This window comes from Stegostoma tigrinum, chromosome 12 (genome assembly GCF_030684315.1).
Source record: "Stegostoma tigrinum isolate sSteTig4 chromosome 12, sSteTig4.hap1, whole genome shotgun sequence".
In the NCBI taxonomy this organism is placed as follows: domain Eukaryota; kingdom Metazoa; phylum Chordata; class Chondrichthyes; order Orectolobiformes; family Stegostomatidae; genus Stegostoma; species Stegostoma tigrinum.
The window spans coordinates 60,055,268-60,082,808 of NC_081365.1; the positions used below are offsets into that span (position 1 = coordinate 60,055,268).

General features: G+C 38.2%; 1 protein-coding gene across 8 annotated transcripts in view; it reads left to right on the forward strand.

Annotated features, from left to right (window-relative positions):
• The window catches only part of LOC125456959 (rho guanine nucleotide exchange factor TIAM1-like), a 278,224-nt gene that overhangs the window by 211,584 nt on the left and 39,099 nt on the right, over nucleotides 1–27,541 (forward strand). The window contains exon 1 of one of the 8 annotated variants that reach the window (XM_048540609.1): nucleotides 7,367–7,914. The exons of 5 other annotated variants lie outside the window; for them this stretch is intronic. In XM_048540609.1, coding sequence (XP_048396566.1) covers nucleotides 7,828–7,914 — 87 coding nt within the window. In that variant the 5' untranslated portion in view covers nucleotides 7,367–7,827. Of the gene's footprint in view, nucleotides 1–7,366; nucleotides 7,915–24,731; nucleotides 24,783–27,361; nucleotides 27,442–27,541 lie in introns of those variants that run through there. 2 more of the 8 variants (XM_048540610.1, XM_048540612.1) reach the window with 2 other exon arrangements.

Here is a 27,541-nt window from a genome sequence, read left to right on the forward strand (position 1 = left end):
ATGATACACGTTATATTTCTATGTGGCTGAGCAGCACCTAAATCTGGGAATTTTTCCATGCTGTTTGCTCGAGGTGTATTTAGAGGTTTGAGTCAGTAAAGTTCTCTAATTTGTTGTTATATTATCCTGCTCTCTGATCCAGTTAGTGTCAACAATTTCTGATCTCTAAAGATAAATGTTGGGAACATGGAATGAAATGCTATGAGTGAATGAATGAGCAAAACACTGTGGCTGGTTTTTGTTTGTCAGTATGTTGCCAATAAGTGCAGGTTTAGTTGTGTCTTTAAAGCCTGCAGTTCCTGGTTGTGCAGACTTCATCAAGGAGAATACAAATGTGCCAATATGTAAAACCTTAATGCAACTCCTTTCAGAGACCAGTGACATACAGAATTCTGTTGTAACCTTTGATATCCCATACAGATTTTGTTTTCATATTCATAAAAACAGAAAATTCTGCAAATACTCAGAGGAGGTAGTATTGGGCTAAGAGAAACAGAGTTAATGTTTTTATTTAATGGCATTTTGTCAGAGGTGGTAAAATAAGGAAAAGATGGATCCAGAGGAGGTGTGAACGGGACTAGAAGCATTACCAAGAGCTGTTGCCCAAAAAAGTGAGCAGTGGTTATAACTGTTCAGTCTGTAAAGTGGCAAAGTGTCTTTTTCTTTCATATTTTAGCATATTGGCAAAATTTATGTCAATAATTCTATATTTGTTGTGCCAAGCCTGACTGTGGATCAGCTTATTGTATTTAAATCTTCATGCAATTATGATCTAATCATACTGTGGGGGAAGCAGAGAAAGAACTTTTCTCATAATTCCAGCAACTCTGATATTTAGAATTAGGGCTCCTGATATTCTTGCGATTCTATATTAATTGAAGTTATGAATATCATGGCAATAAGTAAAGAATGTTCAGCTCCTTCAACCTATACTGATGAGCAATTAAAGCATGATTGGGCTGTACATTGGATTTTACCAACCTTTGATCTTTAGCTGTAGATATTGTCAAGTGATGGGAAACTTTCAAACTTATTCTTAAACATTTGAATTCACCCAACGTTCCACATTTTGACTACACCTTGTGTGTAGTCAGTAACTTGCAACCCACCTGAAATCACTGGCTCCTGCTTCACAAATTATTTTCCAACATGATCCCATTTTCACATCTGAAAATTTAACACCCAAGCCTCAGTCACCAGCAAAACAAAATAGCAATAATTTTCCAAGGAGGTGAATATGTGTAGATGAGGGTAGTGTAGTTTATGTAATCCACATTGAACTTCAGTAAGGCTTTTGACAAGGTCTGACATGGCAGACTGGTTAAGAAGGCAAGAGCACGTGGAAGCCATGGAAATTTGGCAAACTGGACCCAAAATTGGGATAATGGCTGGAAGCAGAAGGTGGCAGGCAAAGGGTGTTTTTGTGATTGGAAACCTATCCCCAGTGGCATATCACAGCATTCAGTGTTGGGTGACATGCTGTTTGTTGTTTATGTTTATTGATTAATGGTCTAGACATGTGTAGGAGGTATAGAACATAGAACATAGAACATAGAACAGTACAGCACAGAACAGGCCCTTCAGCCCACAATGTTGTGCCGACCATTGATCCTCATGTATGCACCCTCAAATTTCTGTGACCATATACATGTCCAGCAGTCTCTTAAATGACCCCAATGACCTTGCTTCCACAACTGCTGCTGGCAACGCATTCCATGCTCTCACAACTCTCTGCGTAAAGAACCTGCCTCTGACATCCCCTCTATACTTTCCACCAACCAGCTTAAAACTATGACCCCTCGTGCTAGCCATTTCTGCCCTGGGAAATAGTCTCTGGCTATCAACTCTATCTATGCCTCTCATTATCTTGTATACCTCAATTAGGTCCCCTCTCCTCCTCCTTTTCTCCAATGAAGAGAGACCGAGCTCAGTCAACCTCTCTTCATAAGATAAGCCCTCCAGTCCAGGCAGCATCCTGGTAAACCTCCTCTGAACCCTCTCCAAAGCATCCACATCTTTCCTATAATAGGGCGCCCAGAACTGGACGCAGTATTCCAAGTGCGGTCTAACCAAAGTTTTATAGAGCTGCAACAAGATCTCACGACTCTTAAACTCAATCCCCCTGTTAATGAAAGCCAAAACACCATATGCTTTCTTAACCTTCCTGTCCACTTGGGTGGCCATTTTAAGGGATCTATGTATCTGCACACCAAGATCCCTCTGTTCCTCCACGCTGCCAAGAATCCTATCCTTAATCCTGTACTCAGCTTTCAAATTCGACCTTCCAAAATGCATCACCTCGCATTTATCCAGGTTGAACTCCATCTGCCACCTCTCAGCCCATCTCTGCATCCTGTCAATGTCCCGCTGCAGCCTACAACAGCCCTCTACACTGTCAACGACACCTCCGACCTTTGTGTCGTCTGCAAACTTGCTGACCCATCCTTCAATCCCCTCGTCCAAGTCATTAATAATCAGTATAATCAGTAAGTTTGCAGATGATATGAAAGGTGTATGTGTGGTAAATAGTAAGCAGTAAAGCCTAAGACCGCAGGATGATACAGATGGGCTGGCCAAGTGAGTTGACCACTGGCAAATGGAATTTAGTCTTGAAAAGTGCATGATGGTGCACTCTGGGAGGACTAAATAAGGTAGGGTTCTAGAACTTAGAGATCAATGCTGCCCGTGTCCTTAGATCTTGAAGGCAGAAGAACAGGTGGATAAGATTGTCTTTATTAGTCAAGATACTGAATACAAGAACAAGGAGACTATGATGGATCTTTGTATACCCTTAGTTGGGCAAGTGTATAGCATGCAATTCTGGTTGCTGTGCTGTAGGAAGGATGTGATTGCAATAGGGAGAGTGCAGAAGAAATTTGGCTGGATTTTGCCTGGACCGGAGTGATTCTGCTGTATTGAAAGAGTAGATAAGCTGGGGTTCTTTCTTTAGGATGGAGAAGGCTCTGGGGAATCTGATTTGAGGCGTTCCAAGTTCTGAGGGACATAGACAGGTAAGAAGGGAGAAACTGTTCCCCGTTCACCAGTCAATAAGCAGGAGGCACAATTTTGAGATGAGAAGCGGGAGGTTGAGTGGGAATTTGAGGGCGTTTATTTTACCCCAAAGAGTTATGAATATCTGTAACTGATTGCTTGAAAGGGTTGTAGGGGTAGGAATTCTCAAGACATTTAATAACTGTTTAGGTGAACACTTGAAACACTAAAGCTGATAAGACTACAAGCTGAATACTGGAAAATTGGATTAGCATAGATGGATGTTTGATGGCATGTTCGGAAATAAGGTGTTAAAACATCCCTTTCCACACTTGGGAAAACTCTGACTGACTCATTGAGCCCAGTACTGCAAGCTCTTATCTTATGCAACAACCTGTTACGTGGCACCCTATCTAATGTCTCCTAGAAATCCAAATATACTGTTTTTACCAGTTTAACCACTCTTTTTATATCCTCGAAGAACTCTAGCAAACTTGTCAATCATAGTTTCCCTTCCACAAAAAGGTCACTCATGCTCAATTTTCTCCCTGTTTATTAGCTTTCTAAACATCTGCTGATTTGAAAACAAAATATTCAAATCTGTTGGCCCACCACTAGTTTTCACTACTGTGCATGCCTTAGTTTTGATTAGATACTGTCTTTGACCATCTTTGATAATCCCAAAATGTTCATCCTTTTCACTGATTCCTTTTTGAACAGAATAATTTTTTGTTGAATGTTATGAAATATCTACTTAAGTGTCTGCAGCAGCCACCCCTTGACTTTTACCTTACTTAATTTGCTCTGCCCACTTCAGACAACTCCACCTTCATATGTCTGTAATTGCCAATATTTAATTTGAGGTCGCTGGTTTGAGATCTGAGTTTGGTCTCCTTCAAACTGAATTTAAAGTTCTGCCATATCTACACTGTAGATGATCCTTAACTATGAAATTGCTTATTATTCCAATTTCATTACACAATACTAGATCTAAAATAGCCTTTTCCTGGTAGTTTGAGCAACATGCGACTCTTAAGAAATAATCGTGAATGCACTGCATAAATCTTTTTACATGTTACCCTTGTCCAAGTGATTCATACAGTCAGTATGCAGATGAAAATCACCCGTGACAATTATTGTGTTCTTTTTGCGAGCCTCCATTATTTCTAATTTATACTTTGGCCCACATTGAGACAACTCTCTAGGAATCTATGGATGACTCTGATCTGTAACTACTTTCTTTTTCCATTCCTTTCTCGATCCAAACCAATTCCACATCATAATCCGTTTCATTATATCACTACTCACCACTGCTTTATTTATTAAGCTCACCCATCGCCTTTTCTTCCTTCGAATCCCCATAGTGTGGAAACAGGCCATTTGGCCCAACAAATCCATACCAACCCTCCAAAGATCATCCCACCCAGATGCATCCCTCACCCTATCCCTGTAATTGTGCATTCCCCATGGCTAACATACCTAATCTAAACATTCCTGAACACACTCTGGGCAATTTTAGCATGGCCAATCCGCCAAATGTGCACACCTTTAGACTGTGGGAGGAAATCGGATCACCTGGTGGAAACCGACGGAGACACGGGAAGAATGTGCTAACTCCAAACAGACAATTGCCCTCGTGTGGAATCCAGCCTGGATCCCTGGTGCTGTGATGCAGCAGTGCTAACGACAGCCACTCTTGCCTATTCTTCCAGAACACTGAATATCCTTGAATATCGAGTTCCCAGTCTTGGTCACGCTATAACTGCAACTCCATAATGGCTATCGAGTCATATTCATTTATTTCCATTGATGCCATGAACTAATCTCCTTGTTATAAATGCAGCATGTGTTCAGAGAGACTTAAACTTTGACTTTTTACCGTTCCTGACACACTTCGAGTATTGTTTACCTTTTCACTGCCCTGGCTCATTTCATCTCTATTTCAGATATTCCCCTTCACTTCCTCCCTCAAGGAATTAGTTTAAAGCCCTTACTTAATTACTCACTAGCTTCCTCCTGTGTTTCTATTTCAGTCTAATTACTGCTGTCTGTTTATTATTCATTTGTCGGACATGGGTATTGCTGGCTGGGCAGCATTTATTGCCCATCTCTAATTATCCTTGAAAAGGTGATGGTGAGCTGCCATCTTGAACAACTTCAGTCCATTTGCTATAGTTAGACCCACAATGCCTTCACAGGAGGAAACCTAGGCTTTGTTCCATTGATGCTGATGGAATGGCGATATATTTCCAAGTCAGGGTGATGAATAGCTTGGAGAGGAACTTGCAGATGCTTTTCCCATGTATCTGCTGTCCTTGTCCTCTGAAACAATTACTTGCCTGGGATGTAACGGACAGAAGGAGTGGAAGCACATTCAAATTTGAGGCTAACACATGCCTTCTTGGCTCAGCCTCATCACCACCTTCTGAGGAAGGGTCACCAGACCTGAAAGGTTCTGAGGAAGGGTCACCAGACCTGAAAGGTTCTGAGGAAGAGTCACCAGACCCAAAATGTTAACTCTGATTTTATCTTCACAGATGCTGCCAGAACTGCTGAGCTTTTCCGGCAACTTTGCTTTTGTTCCTGATTTACAGCATCTGCAGTTCTTTCTGTTTTTAATTAATTATATCTGCTTGGTTCTGCACCAGGTTGACATATGAGCATCTTAGGCCTGCTCAAAATGGTTGTTAACCTCAGAACAAGTTTGAGTTTGTACTGTATCCGCTCATAGATAGTATTTTGGTTTTGGGTGTGGTGCCCAAATCTCAACATAATACTCCGGATGTTATCTGACCAAGGATCCGTGTAGCTTGGATAAAACTGCACAGGAAGACAAACTTGTTCCATTGCAGCAATTAGCTGCATGCAAGTTTATAACTGTCTCTCAAAACAGAATGGAAAGAAATAACTGAAGTGAGAATATTTGCAATGAGTACAGTTCAATTTTAACAAGTTTGAGAGATTTTCAAGCAGTGGAGCGAACGCTGTAATTAGTGGGAGTAGTTAGAACATCTGAGCTATTCTCCACAGAAGTGTGACCTCAGTAAAATTATTTAACATGTTGATTTCTAAAACTGTCAGGAATGAAACAAGTGTGCAAAATGTGCTCATTATGTGTTATTAAGAACATCATTTTGCCACTTGTTTACTACTTAACTTCCTTGAAGGAAAAACCATGTTATGTTTAGTTCTTTCTAAACATATATGCATCCTGAAAGCTCCCTCTTCTTTGCTTCCCTGAGTTTTAAGTTCTTTATGTTATTACACTTCGTGTGTTGAAATACAAGTTTTAACTTGTTTACCCCACCCTTGAATGACTTTATATTGAAGCTTTCAGAGTTGTAACAGCAGTAACTTCCATAAAACAATGCTTATTATTTAAGATGAATGAAAAATAAATTTGAAGGTATCTTGGCTCTTTCTAAGGTAAAACAGATTCAAAATGAATGTCATAAACAGGTGGGAAAGTTGATATACTTAAGCCATTTAACATCCTTTAAGCTCTTTCACCAAGATTTGCTAAGAAGGTCTGCAGTGTTCATTTAAATTTTTCCTCAGAATTGATTCAAATGCTTTCCAGCTGTTTGTATAAAAGCAACTGAAGAGGACTGTCAGCATATTTTTTTTAAACCTTTGCCAACTGATTACTTAGTATTTGTTTATCATTGGCATGTAATGAGCTTTAGTTAAGCAATATCAAGTATGTGACAAAAAAAGCCTGTTTTGAAAACTTTGGGAATTTTTCCTTTTGAGTTAGAACAACAAGTTTTTGCTTCAAGTGTCATATCTACTTTTTGTCACCGCTGTAATGTTTACAGATTTTAGCACTTGTGTGCGCTGTACAACTTGATTATTTTGTTAGAGTTGACAGTGTTATTCAAGTGTGTCTTAATGGTGAAAAATGTTGATGATGTTCAGAACAGACAGCTGTGCTTCGATTTTGTATTTTGGGGAAATGCCATATGTTCAGAATTCTTTGCTGGTTCCTTCTGTAGTGATGAGTGCTGTAGCTGAATTAAAATAAATCAAAAAGGAAATTTAATTTCAAATAATTATTCCAGAACTTTTTCATGGAAGATATTATTTGAATGGTATCATACTGTTGGATTTATATCGTGAGAATAATTTTCAGATCTGGATGTAAAAAGGCGAAGAAATAGTATTGAATTTGTGTGTGATACTGTCCAGAGAGCTGAAACTCAGCTTCAAAGAAGAGCCTTTCCTTTTACAGGGCTTTAAATGTTGGCAACCTTTTGCGTGCAACCCGCTCAACCGCATAGAGCCATGGATGACATATCCGGTCATTTTCTTTGCAGTGTTTGCTAGTTTTGTGCAGTTCAGAACAGCTTTACTCAATTGAGTGTTAGTATTCCAGAGAGGCACTAAGCCATTTCAATGAACCAGCGCCCTAGGAAGCAGACAGTGACATTCCTGTGTCAGCTTCAGCAGGCTGTCTTTCGTGTTTCTGCTAGTTTTTTTTTGGTGCTGTTTGATGAGAACACTTTTGTTGACAGGAATTACTCTTCATTGCTGGACATGCTGTAACAGATACTGGAATCTTTGTTGAGATAAACATTGAGGATTTAGGGTTGAGGTGGTTAGAATAGGATTACAGCATTCGCTCCAATCTGAACTGATTCTTTGTACTGCGGCACTGCATTGCCTAGAAAGAACAGTAAGCATAGCATCTTGTACATTTGTACTATTTTAAATATGAAAGAAAAACAAAATCTGTTACGATTGATGAGTTGTCTGTCACAATTTAACACTGATGAAAATTGATGGTAAAAGCATCATAAAGCAGATTTATTCATTAGGTAAAGGGTTTCTTTTACAATGTCAGTCTTCTGGAGAATAAAACACAAGGCCAAAGACCAGGACATCAAAGGATCCTGTGATTCGATTTACGAGATGCTTTATTTGGTGAGAATCTGATTATTTTAGTATAGATATGATTGAATACTCCAGCCATATATTAAAATGCGTGTATGATTCAAGGAACTATGTATCATTGATTGCTTTTAAAAATTCTATTTACTGCAACACCATTTTGACTGCAGCAGCTTCAATATACTAATATTTTGAATTCTATTAATTATGCATTGTAAATAACAAATTAAGAGGCATATCCTTTGAACTATTTTAATACTTGATTACATCGTAATGCTAGCTATTGGAAAAATTGTGTACCTTCTAGTGTGTATTACAAGCAAGGCTTCGATGACTTTCATTATTTTATATAAACAGAACTGAACTTTAGCAGTTTCATTATTTTGCTGAGAAGTAGTTTATTTATTGGACAATAGTATATATTATGTGCAATGTGATTAAAAAGTGGCTTTGAACAATTTGGCTATATAATAAATAGTTTCGATGTTTGGTAAATGTTTGTGTATTATTAAGAGAATGTGTATATTTTAAAAATACCCAATGCATGAAAACTACTTATTGGATCAGATGATTTAGCAAAGCAGTGCAGCAATATGCAGGAGATTGGTACAATGTGCTTTTGTATTTGTGTTTTTTCTTGTGGTGAATCCTTAATCGCAAACAGGCTAATTAGTGGAAGGATTTAAAGATTGTAAAAAATACTGCCACTTTTATCATTGGGATTTATTCGTATTATGGTAAATTTACTGGATAAGTAATTCAGAAACAGAATTTAAATTCCACCAAGGGGTTTGAACTTGAAACAAAATTTTGGAATATGTTGTGTCCATGTGGCTGTTGAATTGTTGTAGAAACCCAACTTGGTTGATAATATTCTGTAAGAAAGAAATTTGAATATATTGGAAAATTGGATTGCTGTTGTTTTCTTCCTTTGGAACAGAGAAGATTGATGAGAGTTTTAATTAAGTTGAATGAAATTTAAGAGCCTCGATAGTCTGGAAAGGAAAGATGTATTTTGTATGGCAAAGAGGTCAAAAACTGGAGCATAAATTGGGAGTAATAGGTACAAGTGTATGAGGAGAGTTGAGGTTTTTTTCACCTGGGAGTCTGCCACTCACTGCCTGAAGAGATAGCAGAGGTTGAAACTCTCATTGCTTTAAGAAAAGCACTTTACATGCATTTAAGGTTTCATAATCCACAATGTTAAGGTCCAAGAAATGGATGGTGAGTTTAGACTAGATAGCCCTTCTGTGGCTAACATGATAGGATGGACCAACTGGCCACTTTCAGGATTGTAAATCGATGTTCCAATGAAGCAGACCTAAAGTCCCTAATCAGTCTGAACTGTATGGTACTCCAGTCCCACAGCAGCGTGATTAACTCTCAGCTTCACTTTGAAGAGGTCCATTGCATCAAATCTCAAGTAACTAGGTTGCCAGCAATTCCTACATCCCAGGAATGAATAATCATTAAAAAAAGGACTAATGGTAATAGTCTGCTTGTCCTACTCCAACAGAATATTGTTGGTGGTGTAGGGAATTTAAGTAATAAAGGTTACAGTATGCCATTCTGCAGTTCCCATTATCTCTCTTACAGTATGCCAGTTTTTTTTTGCAGCTGAAGCTTGCATACGATTAATGTGTTGCTAGGTTACGAAACCTGTAGGTGAAAATAATGCAGTTCAACTTCGTATTAAAAAGAGGAATAGAATGCAGAACCTTCCTGCCACTCAACTATTTCAACCATTTTGTTTAGTTTTCTTTCTCCCAAATTGTATTGTGCAGGTAGTTGAATTTTGTGTTTATGCTTGTCTTTTCCCTTGCTTGTCTTTATTATTTATACTTCAACTCACGTTATTTCTAATGTTCTTTTAGGGAAGAAAACATCCTTACCTGGTCTGGCCTACATATGACTCCAGACCCACAGCACTGTGGTTGACTCTTAACAGCCCTCTGGGCAATTGGGGATGGGCACTAAATGCTGCCTGCCTAGTGACGCCCTCACCCCATGAATGAATAATAAAATACAAAATTCCTATTCTCCATTGTACATTTATGAATTTTGATGTGTGCTTTAAGTAAAGGTGAACTTTTTGAGTCAGGTAGTGACACAACTTTTAAACTGGCATACTAAACTGAAAATTATAATTAGTGTATAATTTACATCTGTGTAATTTGCACAATTCCTCTGTGTTATATGAGTGGAAATGCTAATTTGGCCTCAAAAAAGTTAATTGGTATGAACATGTATAAGACTGATTTTATGTGTAAGCATTAATGGATTAAGAATAATCTTTGATGCATACCCTACAAGTATTTCTGCATTAGTAGTGTTTTTGCTTGTTTAGACTCGTCAGTCAGCATTTTAACTTTTCTCAAATTCCAAGCTCTGACTCTTAATAGTTAATCAAAGTTGGCATCATAGCAGTCAAGAGGGTGCAAAATGAGCAAAGGATCAAAATGCCAAACATATGTGAGACACTGAGAAAATTGTGATGTACGAGATAGTCCAAGTGATCTGGTAGAAAGTTTTCTTGAGACAAATAACATCCTAATGTGCAACCATATTTTGTTTTTAAAGAAATATGAACTTCTAAAGATAGGCAATGAGAAAGTGATACATACAATAAGGCAGATTTTCTGACTGTTCCTTGATGTCATTCTGTTATGCTCCATTTTAATTTTTAGAAGTTTTCGATGACAGCAAAGTCTGACATCAGAAACAGCCAGAAACTCATTATAAAATCAAGTTGAGGCCTAAATCATCAAAAGTACCCTAATGTGTTTTATAGGTACCAGTGCAGTAAAAAAATTCTCTGCATGCGTTAATGTACCCGTTAATATTTCTTCTGGTTCCATAAAGATCTATAGGCAGACCCATGATCTTCACTAGTCATTCACTGGATTTGTATTTCTTCATATTCACTCAAATGTAATGAACACCAGATTGGTTCTGCAGAAAAGCCACCAGTTTGTATCGCCCATATTATCCTCCTTAATTGATAACCCACTTCAGGTGTATGAACAGTGTTCCACAAATGGTAACAAGGCTGACCCAGAAAGATTATTTGGATCTCTGACTGCCTTCATTGGCTGGGTCTGCTCTGCCGGCCTCATGTCAAAATAGACCTTCATGTTGAAAATTAAAATAAAAGGAATTTTTTTTTAAGAAGCTCGAAAAGATCTCCACCCTATTTCACCACTCCTGCATCTGCTTTATCTCCAGCTGAAAATTCTGTACAGAACTGGGCACTGTGGCCACTTTAAAGTACTTGGGGGATAAAAGAATATTGTTTCCATTCCGAGGGCATGCTCCATTATGCTTAGGTATTTAAGGACGGTGAATCAAGATTAGAAGGGGGAGAGATCCTAAGAGGGATATCAGATTCAAGGAGAACAAAACTCGGAAAAGGAAGTAGAGTAAACAAAACTAAAGAAGATAAAGCAATGTAAAAGGTCAAATAGGATCAAAATGGAAAATAATGATAAAATGGCTGAACTAAAGGCCCCTTTTATGAATGGAAATAACATTTGCCAAAAGGTAGTTGATTTGGATGCTCATGTCAAAGTAAATGAATGTGATTTCAGTAACATAGCTACAGGGTAACAGAGATTGGAAACTAAAGGTGGGCCAGACAAAAAGGAAGTGGATTAGATTAGATTCCCCACAGTGTGGAAACAGGCCCTTCTGCCCAACAAGTCCACACCGCCCCTTGAAGCATCCCACCCAGACCCATCCCCAACTAACCCACACACCCCTGAACACTACAGGCAATTTAACATGGCTGATCCACCTAGTCTGCACATCTTTGGACTGTGGGAGGAAACCAGAGCACCCGGAGGAAACCCACGCAGACACGGGGAGAATGTGCAAACTCCACATAGGCAGTTGCCCGAGGTTGGAATCTAACCTGGGTCCCTCGTGCTGTGAGGCTGCAGTGCTAACCACTGAGCCACCGTGCCGCCGTATTGTTGAGCATGTGCTGAATGAAAAAATTAAAGTGTGTATAATGAAGATATTATGGTAGTAATTGGTGACTCCAGTTTGTATTTAGACCTGAATTAACCAAGCTAATGCTAATGCTGTGGAGGATTAATTCTTGGAGTGTGTACAACATGGGTATCTGAAACATTATATAGAGGTACCAGCTTGGGCTAGAATTATTTTGGATTTGGTGTTGTGCTGTTTAATGAGGAAGGGCTAATTAATAACCTTGCTACATTGTAACCTTTGGGAAATGATAATTATGATGTGATGGAATTTTCCATTAAGTTGGAATCCATCATACTTCATTCTGAAACTAGGATCTAGCAGAATGCAAAATGACTGTTTAAGGAGGAAGATAAGGGAGAATGGAGAACCGTAAGGTGTAAGAACAAAAAAGTATTCTAATCTGCCTCTCAACCTGCTCCCCCTTTCAGTGAGCTCATGGCAGATCTGATAATCCTCAACTTCATTTTCTTGCCTTATCCAAATAACCCTTGATCCCCTTACTGATGAAAAATTTGTCTGTGTCAGGCTTGAACACACTTAATGACCCTACGTTGACAGTCCTTTGTGGTAAAGAATTCCACAGCTTTACTAACCTCAGAAGAAATTCCTCCTCCTCCTCCTCTATCTTAAATGGATGCTCCCTTACTCTGAGAGTGCACCCTCTGGTCCTAGACTATTCTATGAGAGAAAGTAACTTCTATACTCCTACCCCTTCTAACCCCTTCTCAACCTGATATATTTCAAGAAGGTCTCCTCATTCTTCTCAACTCCAATGAGTATAAGCCCTAACCTATTCAACCTTTCCTCACAAGACAGTCCCTTTAATACCCAGAACTAACCCAGTGAGTTTTCTCTGGACTTCTTCCAATATCTTCCTTCTGATAAGGCGATTGAAATTGTTCACAGTATTCAAGTTCTATGTTATGTTATCTGTGTTACATGTGTACAGCAAGACCTCCATTTTTATATCTCATTACCTTGGTCTTCTCACATATCTGGTAAACTTGGTGTTAGCTTTTTCCGATTTACACATGAAGGCGACCAAATTCCTCTCTGTTATACTCTCCTGCAATTATTCCCATTTAAATAATATTTAACTCTTCCATTCTTTCTGTCAAAGTTTTCCAACTCTCAATTTCCCGCATTATATTGTATTTATGCTTATTTGTATGTTGGGGGAGGTGATGGCCTAGTGGTATTCTTGCTGAACTGTTAATGCAAAGACCCAGATAATTTTCTGGGAACCTGGGTTTGAATCCCACTATGGCAGATGGTGGAATTTGAATTCAATAAATATTTGGAATTAAGAGTCTAGTGATGACCATGAATCCATAGTCAATTGTCGGGATAAAGCCATCTGGTTGTCTCATGTCCTTTAGGCCAGGAAACTGCCATCCTTACTTGGCCTGGCCTACATGTGACTCCAGACCCACAGCAATGTTGTTGACTCTGAACTGCCCTCTGGACAATTAGGGATGGGCAATAAGTGCACACAAGCAGGTGACTGCCTTATCCTGTGAATGAATAAAGGATTTGTCAAGTTTTGACCTTTTCTCTCAACCTGCCTCATCCCTCTGCAGATTGTTTTCTTTTCACTACTAAGCCTTCCCACGTATTTTTATGCCTTGTACAAACTTGGCAGTAATACATTCACTTTTGTCAGCCACGTCATTAATATATTGTAAATAACTGTAGCCTCAGCACTGGTTCCTGCACTAGTTCCTATTTGCCATCTTGAAAATGCTTTCTTTATCCTAACTCTTTTCTATTAGTTGGCCAATCTTCTATCTATGCTAACCCATAATATCCACAACTGCATGCATTCTTATCTTAAGTAGCCTTGTGTGTTGCATTATTGAACATCTTTTGGAAATCCGGATATGTTATATCTACTGGTTCTCCTTTATCTATCCTGCTTGTTACCTCTGAAAGAGCTAATAAATTTGTTAGGAATGATTTCCATTCATGAAGCCTTGATGACTCTGCTTGATCGAATGATATATTTCTAATGCTCTATTATTACATCTTTTATGATGGATTACCATTTCCCCCGTAAACGATGTCAATCTATCTAATCTATATTTACTTGTTCATGTCTGTCTCCATTTTTGAATAAGGATGTTACATTAGCAGTTTTCAAACCTTTGTGATATTTCAAGAATGTTTGGATTTTTGGAAGATTGCTTCCAGTCCATCCATCATCACTGTAGCTGTTTCCTTTGAAATCCTACCACCCTTTAGCCACATTAGTGTCCCAAGTACCTTTTCTCTAATGATAGTTATCATGTTTATTTCTTTTAAATATTTCCTCAACCATTTTTTTGCTAAACTCCTTTTCTAGTCCACTCTAGACAATTTTGCCTTATCCCTATGTAATTATTCCCTTCCAAATTTCTCACCTTGCAAACCAAATGCTAAGTTCTACTTTGTTATTTACTCAGATTCTGTATCATTTGATCATAATTCATTGTTTACTGTCATTCTTATTCCATCTCATACTAACAAAACTCCCCAACCAGCCTTCCCTTTCTTCCTGGCCATTTGAAAAGTCACATATGTCTGAATATTTACTTGCTGTGAAGCAGTGCAATGTCCAGAGCTCAGATTCCAGGTCCTCGACTCCAATCCATAGTTGCACAAATTGCAAAAGCTTGCTACAGATCTGTTTGCTATGGATCACTTTGGTATTCAGCAGTCCACGCATGCTGCAATTACAATACATCGCCTAAACTATCATCTCTAACAGATTTTATTTTGGTCATTAATTAAAACACTCTAGTATCTCTGTTCTTTACACTTGAAACAACACCACTGTGAGCACTTTATAAAAAGAATTTCCTTTTTATACATGAACAACAATCTTATATCTAACAAGTTCATTTCAGAAAAAGAGGGGAAAAAAGACTAGAGATTTAAACACAAACTGAGCACCTTTCTCAAAAAAACTTACCAATCCTGTTCCTCTGTCAGCTGCTTTATCTCTCGGTAAAAGCAACCAAACTACCTCCCTCCTCATTTAGACATTTAATGCACTTTATTGCTAAGTTGTATTAAATTGGCAGACTGTATATACTCCCAACAAAACTGATCTAGCTCACTCAGTTAATGAAAATCCAGTTTTAGCACGTTCTTAATTAGGCTGTTCTTTCGATACACGTTTTTGCAAATAATTCCGTTCAAAACTCACAACTACGGAGTTTTAAACTGCAGATTTCAATTCATTGCCAATTATAGGCTAACTTAGGTTTGTATAAACTAAAGACTTAGTTTTTTTTAACCTAACAAATGCATGCACTCAGTCCAAGGCTATCTGGATTTGTACAACACCAAAACCAAGGGGTTAGCTCAATCACTTAATAAGGATTCTCTTTCAGCTGGTTTTTCATTCGACTGCTCTTCATCACTAATAAGAAAATTGTAATATTCTATTTGAAAAAAAAAACAACAGACAAGGGAACATTTTGGGAAAAAAAATCAAAATTAGACATGGATTTATGAACAGGAAATCACATTTACAAAATATGAACCTGTGAATGTGGTCTATTTGGCTTTTCAGAGGGCTTTTGATAAAGACCCACTCAGAAGGTTAGAAAATAAAATTAGATTGCCTGGGATTGTCGGGTGGAGAAAGGTATAATAATATGCGGTGAGAATTCGTTATTAAATAAATAGCAGAACATAGGAGTAAATGGATCGTTCGCAGGATGACAGGCTGTTAGCAGTGGGATACTTTAAGGGCTAGTGCTGGGTCCACAACTGTTAACAATCTATATAAATGATTTGGGTATGGGAACCAGATGTAGTCATTCCATACCTGCTAATGACACAAAATTAGGTAGGAGCAGATGTTCTCAGGAGGGTACAAGGACGATTCGGGTGGACTTGGACATACCAAGTGAATGGGTTTGAACATGGCAAATGGAATATTGTGTAGAAAAGGCTGAGGTTATTTAGTTTGGTGTGAAAAACAGAAATGTTACTATTTCTGAAATGGTGAGACATTGGAAAATGCTGATGTCCAAGTGATCTGGGATGCCTCGTCCGTGAATTGCTGAAAGCTGAATGCAGTTGCAGCAATCAATTGGGCAAGCTGTATGTTAGCGTTCATTTCAAGGGGATTCGACTACAGAAGTAAAGATGTCTTGCTACAGTTTACAAAGCTTTCGTCAGACCTTATCTGGAGTATTATGTACAATTTAGTCTCCTTTTCTAAGGAAGGATATCCTTACCTTTGAGGTAATACAATGGATTTTCACCAGATTGAGCCTAGGGGTGGCAGGATGGTCTTTTTAGGAGACAGTGAGGAAACTAGGGGTGTTAGAGTCTTAAAAGAATAAAAAAAAGCCTTTTTGAAACTTAAATGACGGGGTGAATATAGACAAGTTGTTTCCCACGGCTGATGATTTTAGATCCGGGGACATAATCACAGGATAAGGGGCAGGCATTTTGAGACATTGGTGAAGAGGAATTTCTTCACTCAGAGTCATGAGTCATTAGAATTTTCTGCCCCAGGATTTTCTCCCTGTGAAAGAACAGTCTTTGGAACCAAGACAGAAATTGATAAATTTCTCAACACTATTGACATTGAGATGTCAAAATAGCATTGAGGACATGATTAGCCATGATCTAGAATAGTGGGCCAGGCTTAATTAGCTAAAGAACCTACTCCTGTTCTGGTGATTCTATGTCGCATATCAAAAGTGGCATGCTAAGTGCAACAGACTGAGGACAGATCTGGCTGCCCAAAACTGAGCTTCATGAGCAGCCAAGATGGGCCCTGTTTCGAAGGAAGGATGTGCTGGACTTGAGGGGGTTGAAAGGAGGAAAATGAAAATAATCCTGGAGATGAAGAGCTTGTCATATGAGGAGTAGTTGAAGACTCTGGGTCTGTACTTGAGGTAGTTTGGAAGGATGGGGAGGGATCTAATTGAAACTTAGAAACTGCCGAGATGCCTGGATAGACTGGATATGCAGAAGATGTTTCCACCAGTAGGATAGACTAGAACCCAAGGGCATAGTCTCAGTGAAGGAACAATCCTTTAGAACTGAAATGAGGATAAATTTCTTCAGCCAGAAAGTGGAGAATCAGTGGAACCCATTGACCCAGAAGCCGATGGAGGTCAAGTCATTGAGCCTCTTTAAGACATAGGAAGATGAATTCTTGATAAGTAAGGCAATGAAAGGTTGCAGAGGGGAGACAGGAGAATGGGTTTGAGAAATATATCAGCTGTGATCAAATGGCAGAACAGACTTGATGGGCTAAGTGGCCTAATTCTTGTTTTATATCTTATGGCCTTATGGTCTATGGGTCTACCTCTGATTCAAAATAGAATGTCGAATGCTTAGAACAACAATGGTTAATCTTAAAATGTCCAACAAATGCAGAGTTTTTGATTCTATATAAACCCCAGCATCAGAGCAGTATTTTCGAAGAATAACTGTATTGGAAAGAAGTGCTAATTTAGAATGAAAATTAGCAAGGGTTATAGGATATTAAAGATTGATGCTTAACACTTCACCAGTTATGGTATGGCACACATGTTGGTTTGTCTTTGCCAAGCATTACAGGATGCCTAGGATTTGTCTGCTTCTTTCCTTGAACTTGACCTCTTGACCATAATATCCTTCAAGACTTTAACTTCATGAACCACTCTTAAGTGACACATAAATTTCTTAGCAAATGTAAGGCTTAACCTCTGTTAGTCCTTTTTCAATTCAAAATATTGCAGACTGAAGTTTCCAATCCACCTGAATTACCTAAACTTTAACTTCACAGTTGTCTACTGTAACTAGCGGGCATAGGTTTAAGGTGAGAAGGGAAAGATTTAAAACAGGACTTCAGGTGCAACTTTTTCATGCAAATGGTGGTGTGAGTACGGAATGAGTTGCCAGAGGAACTGGTGGAAACTGGTACAATCGCAAGATTTAACAGGTTTCTGGATTGGGGTTATGAATAGGAAGATTTTTGAGAGATATGGGCCATATGTTAGCAAATGGGACTAGATTAATTTAGGACATCTGGTCAGCATGGATGAGTTAGACTGAAGGGTCTGTTTCTGTGCGATACAGCTGCATGATTCCTATGCTGTCTCCATCTCGCCCTGTCTGATTCTCTCACTCTCACTTTCTATCGCTCTCTCTGTCACTCTTTCTCACTCACACTCACACCCTCTGTCTCACTCTCTTTTTCTCTGTCTCACACACACTCAGAATTTCGTCATGGAAATCCTGTCTTGTGCTGGATCCACTGATCTGTAATAGTGGCTTCTTAGAGCATACCTCACTTGTGACAAATACTCATCGCCTGGCAATGTCTTATTAAAAAATTAATTTCATTGCAAGTTCCCTACTCCTGGCAAGCACTATCCCTGCAAGTGCTCTGCTCCTAACTCCCCTGACAGATGCCCCACCAGAAAGCGTCCTTGATAAATTCTAACCTTGGCAACAGCAAAGTCCTCAGTGTCACATCCCCGTTTCATAACTTTTTTCCAGGTAGCTACATAAACTTTTGCCCAAGTATGTGGTCCTGTGTCAACTAAACCAACAACTTCTAATCCAGTTTTTGTAAATCTCCACCAAAGGAATGAATACTCTGAGCTTCCTACAAAAGATATAATCTCAATTTGTATCTCTAAGTGGAGGTTCTTGTTACATTCTCCTCCTCAGACTATTCTTCTATCCGCTCAGTCTTTCAGCCTTGCCTTCCCTTCTAACAGTTAAACTATAACTTTTATGTCTTTTTTTTCCACCTTGGCCTTCAGACTACACCCCAGACAAATCAGCATTGTAGCTTTAGCTTCTGTTTAAGATTCTTTGGAACCCAAATCTTTCCTTGTTATACCCATTTACGCCACATATTCTCTATCACAGTATTTGGTACTTAGAGGATCTCAAATTTAAAACGTTCTTATCAACATATTTGGAAATCATGGATCACCCCGATATTACGTTTAGTTAAGATTTTTATCACTAAGCTTATGAACAGTACAGTTTGCTCATTTAAACCTCATCAGTTACACAGGTATAACAAATGCACTAATGGAGGTTATATTGCATTTCAACCTGCATGCTAAGTATCAAAACAAACATTCCCATAACCAACTGATTGGCACAAAATTCTGTATCCAAATTAGTCATAGAAATATAGTCAATGGATAACAAGAGAAATAGGCTTCATGAGCATAAATCAAGGGGCATAGGCTGGAACAAGTACATTTGCAAGCATCTTCAGCCAAACTTGAAGCTATACCTTGCGGTTTCTCCTCCTGAATCCTCTTTTCGTAGATGCTAGTGTGCAACCAATGTAGTTTAAACCAAGTGGTAAGAAATAACATCTGAATGCCCTGGATACAGGAGTTCATGAATCATCAGGCGGCAGTGTGCTTTAGGTTGTTTATCAACTTCAGCATCTGGAAAATATCCAGGTCTGCCTTATCTTCCATTTTGTTATACGTAGTGAGGGAATAAAGTTAAAAATACGTGTATGAAGAGAACCACATTACTTTTAGATAGAAACAGGCCTGACCTCCTTTTACATCTGTAATGATCATTTTCAATTAAAGAGAGACCACATTCTAAATAGGGACTGATAGGCATGTAAAAATAAACCTAAAGTGCTGCAGGGTGGTTAAACACATTGATCTTTAAAGCTGAAATAAAAGCACGGATGCAAGCCTAACAGTATGTGAAAATTTACATTGCCATGAAGCTTGACCGGAGAGTTAAGTTGTGAGAAAGATAGAAAGCCTGTTTAAAATGAGGGGTTGCCCAGTTAAGATGGAGATGAGGGATTTCTTCATGAAGGAAATCATTAGCATTGGAAATTGTCTGCTCCAGAGAGCATTGGCAGCTGTGTCCGAAGGCTTTGATTATATTAAAAACTGAGTTGGACAGATTTTCACAACGGAGATGAGTATTATGGAGTGACAAGTAGGAAAGTGGAGTTACAACTGTAGTTAATCTAACCTTATTGACTGGTTGAAAAACAACTGTAGGAGCCAAATAGCCTATTCATGCTTCCATTTCGAGTGTACTTTCTAGGTGGCCGCCTTCTCTGGATTCAAGTTAAATCAGTGTTGTATAAATTACTAATTTGGTCCATCAGCACTTCATTAAGGAATATATAATTTCCACACATAGCCTGTCTTTTTTGGCTTTCTCAACTGTTCCTGCATTTGAAAATCATAAAATATTGTATCTGACTGCATGTGCCACACAATCTGCTTGGTAGTCTACCAATAATGTTTGTGAAAGAGAAGCTGCTCCAATCCAATTGGAATTAAACTGTAAACACAGCAAATTGGGACGATAAGCAGTATGATTCTTTTTGATATCAATATGGAAACATTTGATGGTGCAGTCAGCTTTGATGGCTCAAACACAAATTTATATCTGTCAGGTCACATTTGCTGAAGTTACGCCTTGGACATGAGATAATGTAATAGAAAGATTCATTAAACAGTTTGTTTTTATGGTTTTTATTGAATTTGAATCCATAATCACTCACGTGGAGCGAGTACTTTTGGTAGCACTCCCTCTTGGCAACGGATTACAGTTTGCCTTTGAAATCCTTTCTATATACTTAACACATTAAAAGAAAATCACTATTATTTGAGTATTTCAACTATTTGTCCATTAGTGAAATAGATTTTCTTCAATATGCTTTAAATGAACAGGAAGATTCAATGTTAGCATACCTAAGGTCCTTTACAACCTCCTTATGTACAAATTATGGATACATGAAATACTTACCCTTACTGTTTTCCAGTAACAGGAACTAAAATTCAGCTAAGTATGATGTAAATAAATACTATAGATCATTGTGATTCTACCTTGAAAGCTTTCTGGAATACCCCAGTTGTTTCAATCTCTCTTTCTAAATGACGATAGCAAGTTGAGGACAGAACAATCAATTTTCCAGGGCATTAAAAAAAAGTCTGTTTAAGGTCTGGAACAACTTAAAGTTTTCGTTTTCTTCCACATGATGAGCACAAGGAACAATCGTCATCAATGAAACATTCATATTAAGTTCATGTTTCTAGAAGTGCCAGAGGTATTGCAGGCCAGTTTGTGTGTTTATTATGTGTACATGAGATTAGCATCAAAGTAGGCCATATTTTTATACCAGAAGTGGTGTATCGTTCATGCATAACCAGATTGCAGGCTAATTTTTAAAATACTGACATGTTTAAAATGGCCTGCCTCTTTAAAATCATTGTAGAAATAGTCCCTGGGAGAAAGTAATCCCATTAAGTACAGTCCAAGATTAATCAGAGACTCCTTATTCAAAAAGCTTCTGCAGATCAACAGGTGCTTGTAAATTTTTTTTGAGGAGAGGCTGGATTAAGCAATCAATGGGGAAAAAACTCCTTTGCTGTATTCTTTACATAATTTTGTTATTTTCAAGTGTGATACACAAGATTCAAAATTTATTTTTAAACATAGCAGATCACTCATGATTTTTCTCACGGAAGGTATTGTTTTAGAATAAGAGCAATTGCATTTTTACCATGTGTTACATTGCTGAATTGGAATTGTGGCTCAGTAAAGTCTCAAATGTAACTGTTAAGGTAAACATGTGAAAATTGATTTGACTTGAATTATCCTGTGTGAAGTGGAGATTGGAAATCAGAATGTGCTTGTTAGGTTAGTTTGGAGGTTTTAATTACAGATTGGTAACAGATAACACTTCAAACTGTTTTATATCGATGAGGGGATGTGGAATTTGAGTAGCGGCATCTGTCTTTCATACGTCATCAATCGATCAGTCATTGGATTGTACTATAAGTTAGTATGCCATATTACTTGAACATTAAGAGTATTATGGTGTATTATTTTCCAAGTAATGTGGAGTTGTATTAAACAAGCCTGTCCCTTTTAGACTGAAAATCTAATTGCCTGAGCGTACAAAGCATGACCAAAAAAAAATCAAAGCAGGTAAATGGAATTCAAGTACAAATAAAACATGATCTAACTGAATGATAACAGATTCAAAGTACTAAGTAGCCCAGAGATAATGGGAACTGCAGATGCTGGAGATTCCAAGATAATAAAATGTGAGGCTGGATGAACACAGCAGGCCAAGCAGCATCTCAGGAGCACAAAAGCTGACGTTTCGGGCCTAGACCCTTCATCTGATGAAGGGTCTAGGCCCGAAACGTCAGCTTTTGTGCTCCTGAGATGCTGCTTGGCCTGCTGTGTTCATCCAGCCTCACATTTTATTACTAAGTGGCCCAGTTTTGTTCCTGTGACTATGTAAGAGGAAAGAAGAAAAATCTGAAATATAAATTCATACAGTGTCAAATAGCATGGACACAGACCCTTCCATCCAAATAGTTCATGCCGATCAAGTTTTCCGAATTAAACTAGCCCCATTTGCCTGTATTTGGCGCGTATCCCTCTGAACCTTGCGTATTCATCTATCAGTCCAAATTTCTTTTAAATGTTGCAACTGTAGCTGCTTCCCCCACTTCCTCTAGCAGTTAATTCCACATACGAATCACCCTCTGTATGGAAAAAGTTGCACCTCAGGTTTATTTTAAATCTTTCACCTCTTCCTCCTTGCACCTTAAAAATACACTCCCTATTTTTGCACTCCCCTATCCTGGGGAAAAGAACTTTGTTATTTGCCATTTCTATGTCCCCCACCCCGATTTTATAAACACCTGTGAGGTGACCCCTCAACCTCCTACCCTCCGTTTTTAAAAAAAACAGGTCCCAAATTATCCAGCCTATCCTTAAAAGTCAATCCCTTCATTACCGGCAACAGATTGGTAGATCTATTCTGAACTGTCTCCAATTTAAAAATATCCTTCTCATAGCAGGGCAACCAGAATTGTACATGGTACTTTAAAAGTAGCCTTAACAATGTCCTGCACAACCTCAACATGACATGCCAACCCTTGTACCCAACAGTCTGAGCAATGAAGGCAAGTGGATGAAACGCCTTCTTAAACACCCAGCCTATCTGTGGCGCACCTTACAAAGAATTGTGTGCCTGAACCCTTAGGTCTCTCTGTTCAACAACAGTATTGAGGACTGTACCACTAACTGTCTCATTCCTGCCCTTATTTGTTTTTCCAAAATGCAATGCCTCACATTTATCCAAATTAATCTCGATTTGCCACTCCTCAGCCCATTGGCCCAATTAATCAAGACACCTTTGTAATCTTAGATAACCTTCTTGCTGTTGACTGTACCACCAATTTAGGTGTCATCCGCAAACCTACTAACCATGTGTATACGTATATTCTCATCCAAATTGTTTATATAAATGAAAAACAAAAGTGGGCCCAGCACCGATTCCTATGGAGCACAGCTGGTCACAGACCTCCGGTCAGAAAAACAACGTTCCCCTACCACCCTCTGTTCTTTAACGTCAAGCCAATTTTATATCCAATTGGCAAGTTCTCCCTGAATCCTATGTGATGTAACTTTACTAATTAGACTATCATTCTGAACCTTGTCAAATGCTTAACCAAAGTACATGTAGACAATATCTATCGCACTGTCTTCATCAATCTTTTTGGTTTCGTCCTCAAGAAACTCAATCAAGTTTGTGGGATAAGATTTTCCATGCACAAAGCCTTGCTGACTATCCTTAATCAGTCCTTGCCTCTCCAAATACACGTGTACCCTATCTCTCAGAATCCTCTCCAGCAACCTAAACACCACCCTTGTCACGTTCACAGATCTATTGTTCCCAGACTTCTCCATGCAGCCTTTCTTAAGCAAAGGCACAACATTATCCACCCTCCAGTCCTCTGGCACCTCATCCATGGCTGTAGATGATACAGATATCCCTGCTAAGGGCCCCACAATTTCTTCCCTAATTTCATACAACGTCCTAGGATACACTGAACTTGATCAGAAGTGGGGATGTTCACTGCTGATTGCATGATATTCAGCACCATTTGCAATCCATTAGATAATTAAGGAGTCTGCATCGATTTGTTACCACACCTGGACTTCAAAGTGCTCAGTAAAATTTATACCATACAAGTGCCAAATAAGGACTATTTCGAGTAAGAGAGAATTCAGTGGCATTACTATGACTAGATCCCCACCATAACTTAACATCCTGAAGTTACCACTGACTGGAAACTGAGCTAGACCTGCCAAATAAATACTTTGGGAGAATAGGTGAGAAGTCATGAACTTTGTGGCAACTAACTCATCTGTCCCTGAAGTGTCTGCCTGCCATCTGCAAGACCCAAGTCAGTTTATAAGGGACCTCTGTAAGAGGACCACAGAAAGTACTGAATAACCAATTCTTCAACCTCCTCCGTTTCGAGTTTTAAGAGTGTTATGTACATGAAATGGATAATGAAAGATCACAATGATAATAAGATAGCAACCACAATTGCACCTAGCCCTTTATATGTTTTCTTTCTCTCTCTGTCTTTTTTTTCACATCACACATTTTGATTTTCTCTCCCTTATCACAGTGTTGAAGAATCTACAAATCCGTCATTCCATAGTCCAGTTTCTGGATTTTTGCACATGTCTGTCTGAAATGTCTGAAAATAATTAATGTGTAATTAATTACTTGGTATTACAATTACTATTACAGTCTAAAGGAATGTGTAATATGTATAGATAAGATTCAGTACATAACAAGATTCCACAAACTACACTGAGATGATTGACAATCAATTTTTTTCCTCTGGTGACATTAATTGAAGGAAGAATGTAAGATAGGACCCTAAGGAATGTCATGTATTGTTTAAAGTAGTAGCAACAGATCTTGAATATTTTTCTGAACTATTGGAATAGGAACAACAAATCTAAGTTTGGATCACCTGTAGTTCTGTATTTCCTCAGCAAACTGGATTGGGATTTTCCCCTAATTTGTGTTCAACCCATAAAATCAAATGAAGTTGACAAGAGACACATGCAACAGTGAAGAGGTGATATTTTATATGTCGATGTCTTCATGTTAATATTACAGTATTAGAGCTTCTGTTAAAAGCTGAATGACTTTATTGTTCTACTATTTGAAAACTACCATTTCCTTAGGGTTATTGAATCGAAAACTTCAGGAACAAAAAACTGGATGGTTTGAAAAATCTGGAATTCTTTGGGTTCATAGACACTGTAGCTTAAGGAAATAGGTCTTGGATATTTTTTTTGGGAGAGCCTATTAGAATATTGACGAATATACATTTTATAGACAAGTTTTCAGCCTGGTAGTGCCTCCAAATAGCCTTGAGATTTTCAACCATTTGTTGCATTATACACTGAAATGAGGATATAAGGACATAGCTGAGAAGAGAATAAACTATTGCACAAGAGCCTCCTTTCTGTTTTAGAAGCAATATTATTCTGACTATTCGAATCGTGCTTTACATCTTGGGTTATTGAATTAGTTTATATACTGCAAGAGAATTAAATAGTACGATGAAAGTTAATTTATTAAACAGAACTGAGTTGAACCATCTAGCTTAGAACTTCACGGGAGAAAGTTTGTTTCAATTTTTGATGTTTTAATTAATTATCCATCAAGCATATTCAAGTAACTTAAAAGAAATAAAACTCTCTATTTGAACAGGATGTAGGAAAGCATGAAAGAAGGCTTTTGAACCAGTGATTAATCTTAGCTGGAATAGTTGTCACTATAATTTGATAATATAATTACAGAAATTATTTCCTTTGCCTCCACCCTTTTAATGAGATACCAGTAGTTTTCCAGTTGTTTGCCCATGTTGATAAGATGTAGCTTAATCTTACCATTGGCAAATTTATTTCCTTGCCACTCTTAATGTCACAGCATACTCTTTCTATGCCACTGTTCTGAAATATGACTTTTTCTTTGTGAAACCTTGAATTTTGTTTTCATAATATTTTCTGTGTAATAGTTTCGATTAAAATCAATGGTCCTTGTGAAAAGGGGAGCAGGCATTTGGGCAGCTTTGTCTTGCAGGCACATTCTGCTGGAAACATGCAAGTTTAGATTTTACATTTGGATTGTTTGCTGGCATTTTTCACTTACACACATTGTTAAATTGCTGTCTTTCACCCCCCTCCACCCCACTCCCACCCCACCACATTCACTTGCTGCCTGGCCTCTTAATGCCACCCCCTGCCCCTGCAGATTTCCATCACTCTCCCAGTCTCCCCAAGGTAGGTTAGAAGTATCTGATTTTACTTCCATTCATTCAGGCCTTATACTAGAAGTAGGTTGCAGATATAAATCAGAGAAATATGCAAACTATTTTCATTAAGTAGTTTCATATTGAATTATCTGTTGGGGGCAAACAATTAAGTTAGAGTTGGTAATGTCACAAAGCCAATATAATAAATCTCTTTCACAGAGTTCACAATGTCCTGAAGGGAGAGACAATATGAAAAGTGGCCAACACAGTACTAATCATCATTGTGCTTCAGTACCCATCAAAGACTAACTGAAAACAGCCCAATGTACCTTGGCTGGTCAATGCTATCTTAAGCTGAGCTTTGTTTCTGCAAATCTTCTTTTGCTGAATTTCACCCTTAAGTGTAACACAAAGAAAGAATATGAAATGGGTGGAAGATTTACAGAAGTCCTTCTCTGCTGTTTCAGAGGTTACACTAACCTGTTTTAAATAAAAGGATAGTTCTTCCTTAAAATGGTGCAAGAGATATCGCAAGAAAATGAATATTCGTCCAGTTGTATTCCATGGTCCATTTCAAGATCCATGTATTGCTAAGATCCATTGTATTTTTAACCTTTCAATAATGGACCTATGGCAAGTTTAAATGTGCAAACAAAACATTCCTATAATTGCCCAAGGACAAATGCTGCGAAAGAATGTTCAAGAATATTATCGCAGAAAGTATACAAAAACTGTTTGAATTTGATAAAAGAATGACAACATGGCCTAGAGTATTTTTAACACAAATTGCTTCCTCTTCCTCCTCCTCCAAGGAATGCCTTTTTAAGAAAAATATTTTTACTTGAACAATATAGGAAGTGTTTCTTTCAGAATTCACAGCATCAAGTCGAAACTAGCCACTTTTAATTTTAGATTCCCTGAAGACCTAGTGTTTAGGTTAATCAACTGAGTTCCTGTGGAGTGCAATTGTAGCATAGATCTTTGGAGCAACTTTCAAGTACAAAACAAGACTTAACAAAGTGGTAAATTCAAGCTGGGGGAATACAGAAAACTGAAAACAGCAATCAATGATTGTTTTTGATACAATATATTATATTTCAGAATACAATTTTCTTTAAAATTTTCTCATTTTAAATACATGCTTTGCTATTCTTGAAAATTTGGGGAACTAAATTTGAAAAGGGGCAGAGAGATTAACCCACACCCACATCTTCCAATTTAGGCAGTCTGCCAGAATTGTGTTGGCAGGTAGTCAGCATGATTGCAGTGTGTATCCAGTACCAGTTACGCTTCTGAGTGGTCGGTGCCCTGCCTCAGCAGGGTCCAAAATCCTGAGAGTTGATCTCAAGTTAAAGCAAGTATGCATTACTTAAAATTATTCTGGATGTCTTAACATGGAATTGCACTGCAGTTGAATCAAGTGTTTCGCACCATCCTACAACTGATTCTGATCTACCAAAGTGGGAAGAATAGTGTAAGGGGCAGAGCCCAAGGTTTTCTAATGGAGCAGAGGCTGTGTTCTGCGCTTTCTACCTCACCATGCCTCTTTTCTTCCTGACAACATTGTGCAGTCA